This window comes from Nicotiana tabacum, chromosome 21, assembly GCF_000715075.1.
Source record: "Nicotiana tabacum cultivar K326 chromosome 21, ASM71507v2, whole genome shotgun sequence".
NCBI classification, from domain to species: Eukaryota; Viridiplantae; Streptophyta; class Magnoliopsida; order Solanales; family Solanaceae; genus Nicotiana; species Nicotiana tabacum.
The window spans coordinates 77571790-77581235 of record NC_134100.1 but is presented as its reverse complement, the minus strand read 5'-3'; the positions used below and the strand labels follow the sequence as shown (position 1 = coordinate 77581235).

Here is a 9446-nt window from a genome sequence, read left to right as displayed (position 1 = left end):
GTGTAAGCTGAAAGGTTGTAATACAAACAAGGTCTCTGAGCTTGAAGAAAATACTAAAGTGATCCTTGAGGCAATGGATGTGGATGATGTGGATGTTTCCCCTTTGAGAAACCTACTGGAGTCCCTTTTTGAGCTTGCTGCTTCATATAACAAGACACGATCGACTTTATCTGAGAAGGTTGAAGAGACTACAATATCAAAGATTGAGGTACACCTTACAAATGCCATGATTGAAGAAGAAGAGAAGGTTAGAGAAGTGTCATCTATCCGCCAGTCCCTAGTTACAGTGAAAGTGAAGATAGAGAAGCTCCGTGAAAAAGAGAAGAACTTAGAAGCCCTTTTTGAAGTTGCTGTGAAAGAAGTTGAAGAAGCCAAGTTAGGAGCCTCAACTACTAGAAAGGAGTATGACGCATGTTGCAATGCCTTGTTGACTGCTAATGACTTGGCCGATTTGGAAAAGAAGAAGAAATACTTGGAAGTTATGGTCAAAGATTTGGCAACTACAAGTTGTGCTTAAATTAGGCTATAAACACTGCTTTATTTGTTTCCCCCTTTTTTCTTGCATTTGATTGTTTAGTAGATGTTCTCGTCAGGAATAAAACTTCTTTCATTTCACTTTATATTGCGCGTTCTCATCAATGTTCCCTTTTGTTCTTGATTGTTTTAAGTGCTTCAACGATCGGGATTCGATAGTTTATCCACGTATTCTAAAAAAAACTCACATTTATTTTTATTAAGGTGACTGAACTTAGAATAAAACTCTAAGTTGCCTACGTACCTCGATGAAGAGGATTAAATCAATACGTAGTTTATATAACAAGTGAGATTTTTTTAAATTACTTTATGGATTTGAAGACTTGACGGACTTGAAGACTGTAACTTTAAGAACTAGCCGACTTGATCACTTCAAATTGATGATGTAACAGACTTGGAAAAATCAACTTGACTTAAAATTAAAGACTTCAACTTGAATATTTAGCCTCTTATTAAATAAACTACAATCATTCAATCAAAGACCTTAATTTGACATGGAGGGCTTGCCCCCATTGAGCCATCAAGACAAGGCAGAGGGTTCAACGAAAGAATACTTGTACACCTAATTTTCAAGTGTCAATCAAGTGAATTATATTCCATCATACCTCATTTGAATAATGCCTTGGGTAATATGTATTTTTGAATTCATATGACTGAACTTAGAATGAAACTCTAAGCTGCCTACATACCTCGGTGAAGAGGATCAAGTCATTCTGTAGTTCGAAATGGGTGAGTTTTTTTTTGTTTTTTTTTATGTCCTAAATTTTTCCTAGGCCACCTCTTTCGAGGTTTTCAACCTAGCGGACCTTTTTTTGTGAACTGTGCACAGTTTATACTCTTGTAGGCCAGGAGTAACATGCAATTTATGCTCGTGCGTCGATGAGCGTATTTGTTTTCTTCAAGGATAGTATCTCTTCATGAGTTTTCCATTGATGGGTCCAATCCGTAAACCTTCTGAGTCATCTATCTTGTAATCGCCACTTGAGTATACCTCTTGTACAACATATGGTCCATCCCACTTAGTAGAGAGTTTTCCCCTAGATCGACGAGAGGTGATAATAGGCCTTTTAACCACAAGAACTTGGTCACCCAATTGGAAAGATCTAAGGCGCACCATTTTGTTAAAAGATCGATACAGGCGAGCTTGATAACATTCAAGGCTTTGTTGAGCTTCTAGCCTCTTTTCATCAAGAGTTTCCAATTCTTCAAGGCATAATCGAGCATTTTCTTACTCAGTGAGTCCTTCTTGAATGACAAGCCGCAACGATGGGATTTTACGCTTAAGTGAAGGACTGATTCAACTCCATAAACAAGTGAATAAGGAGTCTCTTGTATTGGAGTGCAATATGTGGTCCTCTATGCCCAAAGAGCTTCTTCCATTCTCTCACGAAAATCTCTCTTAGACTTAGAAACAACCTTTTTCAACAAGTTGCAGAGCGACTTGTTAAATGCTTCAACAAGTCCATTAGCAGCAGCATAATACGTGGAGGAATTGTGTTGCTTGAAGCCAAAATGATCACATATCTTATTCATCAACTTGTTATCAAATGGCCTACCATTGCCCATCAATATATATCGAGGAAAGCCAAAGCAATAGATAATATTGACTCGGGTGAAGTTAGCCACATTTTCCTTCTTCACTTCCTTAAGAGAAACAACTTCAGCCCACTTCGAGAAGTAATCAATTGCAACCAAAATGTATAGATGTCCACTAGAAGACTTTGGCAATGGACCAACAACATTCAAACCCCAAGCATCAAATGGCCAAGAAGCAACAGTTGGGTGTAATACTTCAGGTGGTTGATGTATGAATTTAACATGGAATTGGCAAGCTTTACACCTTCGAGTGTAATCTAAACAATCTTTCACCATGGTTGGACAATAATACCCTATTCTTTTTATGTGAAAATGAAGTTTTGGCCCAGATTGTTGCGCACCACATACTCCAGAGTGTGCTTCTTGCAGGGCTTGAATGAATTCATCAGTACCCAAATAACATAAGAGAACTCCATCAAATGATCGCCTGTAGAGTGTATTCTTGTAATAAAGAAAATGAGGGGCTCTCCTTCGGATTTATGTCTTCCTTCGGGGATTTTTTGGCAATATCCCATAACAAAGATAATCGATTAATTGTTATCGCCAATCTTCAATTTCAACCTCAAGAACGGAAGCAAGATGCTCAACTTCGCTTTCTTCTTCCTCATAGTCATTTAGTGGAGGAACTACCCATCTTTGGCAAACATCTACTTGTGTTTGATCAGGCAAAGATAATGTAGAAGCGAAGGCTGCTAATGAATCAACTCTCTTATTTTCCTTTCTCGGCATGTGTTGAATTGTTACATCTCCAAGCCAACTTACCAATATTTGAGCATAGTTTTGATATGGCACCAACTCTGGCTTCTTGACCTCATAGCCACCCAAAATCTGATTGATCACTAACTTGGAGTCTCCAAAAACTTATTGTTGCAATTGTTTGATATCCACAACCATTTCAAGCCCAAGTATGAGCGCTTGATATTCAGCAACATTATTGGAGCACGTTTGTGTCAAAGTGAAAGAATATGGAAATAATTCTCCTTTAGAAGTGATAAACACTATTCCAGCTCCATCTCATTCACGATGTGCAACGCCATCAAAATACATCTTCCAAGGAGGTTGAATTTCAATGACCATCGCATCTTCATCAGGCAATTCATCAGACAACTCCCAATCATCTGAAATCCGATGGTCAGCTAGGAAGTCTGCTAATGCTTGTCCTTTTACTACCTTTTGAGGAACATACACAATTTCAAATTGTTGAAATTGGAGGTACCACCTCGCTAATCGATCACTTAGGACTGGTTTAGACATGACAAACTTGATAGGATTCGCTCTTGAGACGAGTTGCACAACGTGAGCTTGAAAGTAATGCTTCAGCTTCTGAATAGAGAAGACAAGTGCCAAACATAACTTCTCAATAGGTGAATACTTGAGCTCATTTGGCGTCATCATCCTACTCAAGTAATAAAGTGCATTTCTTTGCCTTCATTGTTTCCTTGAGGTAGAAGTGCTCTGATAAGTAGGGATTTTAGCCTATTAATTGCTCTCTTTTACTTGTGTTTTGGGCAAAAAATGCATGAAGGTATTCCCGAAAACTACTTAATATGCTTGCTTGCAGGGATTGTTCAAAATGACTCAAAAGAGCCATAATCAACTCATAAAGGAGTCAAAACTTGAACAAAAACCAAGACTGGGCCAAGAGGTGTGGAACGCAGACCGCGATAAAAAAGTGCGGCCGCGAAAGTATCAACGCGGACGAGTCCATTATTTCATGGTCCGCGATATGAAGAATCAGAGAGATGATTTTATGGGCACAAACATGAACGCAGACCACGACAAGAAGACGCGGCCGTGAAAGTACCAGTACGATCGTGATGGGAATTTTGTGGACCGCGGTTGCTAAGGTTCAGAGAGTGTATAATTCAAGCAAAAATGAGAAGGACGGCCCGCATCAAAGTTACGCGGCCGTAGAAGTCTCTCATGCAGACGTGGTGGAAATTACGTGGTCCGCGAAACAATGTTCAACCCAGGTCCAGATGTGAAGAAACGTGGACCGTGATCAGAATTACGCGGCCGCGAAAGCAAGTGTGCATCTGCGGTCAGAATTACGCGGCCGCGAAACTTTCGCAGGGGTATTTTCGTTCAAAAATTTCAGCTTAGTATAAATGGATCTTTTCTTCAATTTTAGGTTATGTTATGTTTTTACTGAGTACGTGAGACGGCTAGGTTTTTCTTTTTGGGCAATTTTGTACAAGATTTACCTTATAACATTAGATTTAAATCTTTTAATTTAGTATTATGGATTATATCTTCTCTTTATCTTTGATTTCTGCTATTATTATGAGTAGCTAGACCCATAGCTAGGGTTGTGACTCAACCCTAGTGTGGGTATTTAATGGGTCTTGAATTTTAGGGCTTGAATGTTTATGGGTTAGTGATATTTAGCCTAGTTCTTGCTAGAATTATAGAATTAGTGGTTGCAAACACTGATTCATGCCTTTAGGAATTGGTCTCTTCTTGAGAAAGAGAGATTAAGTCTGGGAAAACTAGGCTAACAAGGAATTAGGGTGAACTCAAGAAATTGATAGCCCCAATTAAAGGGCTAAACCTAGAGATAGTAATACCCGACTTGAGCTAGTATCACTTGTATTGCATGAATACCCATTTGGATTTGAGAAAGCCAAATTAATGCAAAATCACTCAAACTATCGAGATATATATAGTGAGTACTTGGGTATGATAGCTATATTATGATCCCAAATTAATCAAGCTTGCCATAGATTCTTACTACCCGTTAGATGTCCACCTAGACGGAAGTCACTGCCCTAGTCCTTTTAAACACTTGAAAACCAATATAAAATATATTGTACTTAGCTTTAATATTAGCATACAATAGAAATAGAAATAGAAGTAGAATCAACACCTTCATGTTTGGAAATGCAATTAGGAACAAAACACGCATCTAGACTTAGATATAAACCTAATTCCAAATCAATTAACTCCCTGTGGATTCGATCCCGACCTTGTTGGGTAAAATTGCCTCGACCATCCTCACTACTCAATAGTAGTACAGGCTTGGACCTAATCAATTTTTGGCACCGTTGCCGGGGAGTTAGACGGTCTTAGCTATATATCTAACTATTTGTGTGTTTTGTTTTTCTTTCCTTCCGTTTTTCTATTTTTTGTGTGTCAATTGCTTTTAGGTACCAAATGGCTCTTAACGAGGTCCTCGGACATATTCCTCAGGGGGAGGAGGTAGATGAAAATGAAGTGGATGAGGTTCATCTTGAACCTCAAGTACAAAGAAGAGGCCACCCACCTCATGACAACGTTCCAAACCCTCCCCCACCTCCTCCAAGGGAAGCACACCGGGTGTTGCCCAATGAAGGCTACGCAAGTGCAATTGTCCCGCCCTAGATTCGGGCAGGCAATTTTCAAATAACCAACGTCATGCTTACTCTATTTGAACAAAGGGGTTTCTTCACCGGAGCTCCACATCATAACGCATATAAGCATCTTAAAGGTTTTGTAGACACATGTTGGGGGAGCAAGTAGACAAATGTATCTGAGGACGCTTTGAGGTTAAGGCTTTTACCTTTATCACTTAGAGGGAATTCTTTAGATTGGCTTGAGAGGCTACCCAACCATTCCATATCCACTTGGGATGAGTTGGCCCAGAAGTTCAGAGCGAAGTTCTTTTCTCCGGGACATATGACAACATTGAGAGATGAAATCCTTGATTTTAAACAAGAGCCAAATGAACCGTTACATGAGATTTGGGAACGGTACCGGACAATGGTCAAAGAGTTCCCCAACAACGATATGACTGAAGCAATGATCCAACAAATCTTTTATAGGGGCATCAACACAACTAACCAGTGTGTGGTGAATCATCTCGCAAGGGGTAACTTCGTGAACGCGCCATCTTCATAAGCATGTGAAATATTAGATGAGATGGTGGACATCTCTTCAGCTTGGCAAAATCGGGCCAACATTCCTCAGGGTGACCCTAATGTTATCCACCTTCATAAGGAACTCCATGATCACGGACAAGCCATAACATAGTTCACAACTACCATGAATCAGTTAGCCAAGGCACAGCTTCAGTAGGTTCGGGGGCCAAAGAAAGTAAATGCCATGGAAGGAGTGAATGTAATGGTTAAAAAGAGGAGACAAAGAGGTCAACAAGTTCAACACAATCAGGATCAATTTGAGCAAAGTGGTAGTGGGTACGACCAAGATGACTATTATAACGATCAAAGTGAAGAGGTTCAATATGTGAATAATTACCAAGGTCAACGGAGCAATGCTCCAAATCAACAACAGTGGAGATCAAAGGGAAACAATCAAAATTGGGGCAACCAAGGCCAAGGGAATTGGAATAGTGGCAACAACAACCATCCAAACAATTGGGGGAATAACAATCAAAATTGGGGGAATCAAGAAAATAACCAAGGCAATTGGGGTGGCAACAATAATAGTAATTGGGGAGGCAATAAAGACCAAGGGGGTTGGAACAACAATAATCAAGGGAACCGGTGGTCGGGCCCTCAAAGGCCCCCGATGTATGAACAACCCAACAACCTGCCTCTATATCCGTCACAAGGGCAAAGTTCTTCCAACAATGAGATGGGACAGATAGAAAGTATGTTCAAGCAAATGATGGAAATAAACGCCGACTCTGATGCCCAAATAGCCTCCCACAACACTTCTATCCGCAACTTGGAAGTCCAAATGGGTCAAATTTCTCAAGCCCTGAATACTCGCCCTAAGGAGACACTACCAAGTGATACGGTAGTAAACCCGATGGGTGGAAATAATACTGGCCATGCTATGGCGGTGACTACAAAAAGTGGTAGAGGTGGAGTTGCTAGTACCTCCAATCCAAGAAAGATCGTGAATGATGATATGGTTGTGCAAGATGAGGATGAGCCAAGAAATGATGAGAATGTGAACGATGAAGTGAGGATAGATATTGATGAAAATGTGGAGGAGACATAAGATGATGTGAACCCGTCTAGGGAACACATGATAGACATACCGGATCTGGTAGTGCCCAAAGCCAAGGCTCCTTTGCCAAGGCCTCCTCCACCATATTCTCAAAGGCTCGCAAAGCAAAACAACGAGAACCAATTCAAGAAATTCATTGATATGATGAAAAGTTTGTCCATTAATGTACCTTTGGTTGAAGCTCTAGAACAAATACCAGGATATGCCAAGTTCATGAAGGACTTGGTAACAAAGAAGAGGTCAATGAACTATGATACGTCAAAATGACACATCAATTGAGTGCCATTGTGCATTCCATGGCTCCAAAGCTAGAAGATCTCGGTGCCTTTACAATTTCATGCACTATCGGTAGTGCCAATTTTGCCAAAGCCTTGTACGACTTGGGAGCGAGCATTAATTTGATGCCATATTCTGTGTTCAAGACATTGGGGATTGGGCAACCAAGACCTACTTCCATGAGGTTGCAAATGGCGGACCGAACAATGAAGAGGCCATTGGGGGATAATTGATGATGTGCTAGTTCGGGTCGACAAGTTCATACTTCCCGCAGATTTTGTGATACTCGACTGTGAGGTTGACTATGAGGTGCCAATCATATTGGGGAGACCTTTCCTAGCAACAGGGAAGTAATTTGTTGATGTGGAAGCTGGGGAGCTCACCTTCCGGGTGGGCGATGAAAATGTTGTGTTCCATGTGTGCAAGTCAATGAGGCAGCCTAATAGCAACAAAGTATGCTCTTTTGTGGATCTTGTGATGGAGGTGATTGTTGATAACACGAGTGCTATGATCAATGTGGAAGACCCTCTGGAAGCTGTGTTGTTGAATCAAGAGGATGATGAGAAGTCATGCTTGATAGAATATGCAAATGCTTTGCAAGGAATGGGATCCTACACATATGGACCTCGTAAACTTTCCTTGGACCTTGAGAACTGGAAGACTCCTCCAACAAAGCCCTCAATCGAGGAGCCACCAACATTGGAGTTGAAGCCCTTGCCTTCACACCTTAGGTATGAGTTCTTAAGGCCCTTGTTCCACATTACCTATTATTCTTTCTTCGTGCTTAACTAACGTGCAGGTAGATTCCACCCTTGCGGTGCTTCAAAGAAGAAAGAAGGCAATAGGTTGGACATTGGCGGATATTCGGGGTACAAGCCCCGCCTTCTGCATGCACAAAATCATATTGGAGGAAGATGCCAAACCCTCTGTGGAATATCAAAGGAGTTTGAACGAGGCCATGCAAGAGGTAGTCAAGAAAAAGATCATCAAGTGGCTAGATGCAGGGGTTGTGTACCCCATTTCTGATAGTTCATGGACTTCGCCGGTACAATGTGTCCCAAAGAAGAGGGGCATGACTGTTATCACAAATGATAGAAACAAATTGATCCCCACAAGAACTGTCACCGGTTGGAGGGTATGCATGGATTATAGAAAGCTGAACAAAGTGACCCGCAAAGACCATTTTCCATTGCCATTTCTTGACCAAATATTGGATAAACTTGCCGGGCGTGCTTATTATTGCTTTTTGGATAAGTACTTCGGGTACAACCAGATTCTCATTGCACCTGAGGACCAATAGAAAACCACCTTTATCTGTCCATATGGCACATTTTCATTATCACGGATGCCGTTTGGTTTGTGTAATGCACCGGCTACCTTTCAGCGGTGTATGATGGAAATATTTACAGACATGGTGGAGGACTCCCTCGAGGTGTTCATGGATGATTTCAGTGTTGTGGGGGATTCCTTTGAAGAATGTTTGGATAATCTTGACAAAGTGTTGGCCCGATGTGAAGAGACCAACTTAGTGCTTAATTGGGAAAAATGCCACTTTATGGTCGAGGAGGGCATTGTCCTCGGCCATAAGATATCAAAGAACGGTATTGAAGTGGACAAAGCAAAAATTGAAGTGATTTCAAAACTCCCTCCTCCTACTTCCGTCAAGGGAGTGAGGAGCATTCTTGGTCATGTGGGGTGTTGCCGAAGGTTCATCAAGGATTACTCAAAAGGGGTGAACCCCTTGTGCAAGTTGTTGGAAAAGATGTAAAGTTTGTGTTCAATGATGATTGCATGAAAGCTTTTGAGCTTCTCAAGTATAGATTGATTACCACTCCCATCATTACCGCACCCAATTGGAGCTTAGCATTTGAGCTCATGTGCGATGCTAGTGACGTTGCGGTAGGAGCGATTTTGGGGCAAAGGATCAACAAGATATTTTATCCAGTTTATTATGCAAGCAAATCAATGAATGACGCCCAAGTCAACTATACGGTGACCGAGAAAGAGCTATTAGCCATTGTCTTCGCCATGGAAAAGTTCCTCCCGTACCTCATGTGTACCAAAGTGATTGTGCACACCGATCACGC

At 41.1% G+C, this 9446-nt stretch overlaps 1 protein-coding gene across 1 annotated transcript; it reads right to left on the bottom strand.

The window, feature by feature from the left end:
* Nucleotides 1–3144: 3144 nt before the first annotated feature.
* Nucleotides 3145–3522, bottom strand: LOC142175310 (uncharacterized). The gene has a single exon (XM_075241895.1). It carries the CDS (start codon nt 3520–3522, stop codon nt 3145–3147), a length of 378 nt encoding a protein of 125 aa, XP_075097996.1.
* Nucleotides 3523–9446: the final 5924 nt, after the last annotated feature.

What these genes read in the sequence shown, in the direction of transcription:
- LOC142175310 (XM_075241895.1), bottom strand. Translation starts at nt 3,522, where the DNA reads ATGACGCCAAATGAGCTCAAGTATTCACCTATTGAGAAGTTATGTTTG.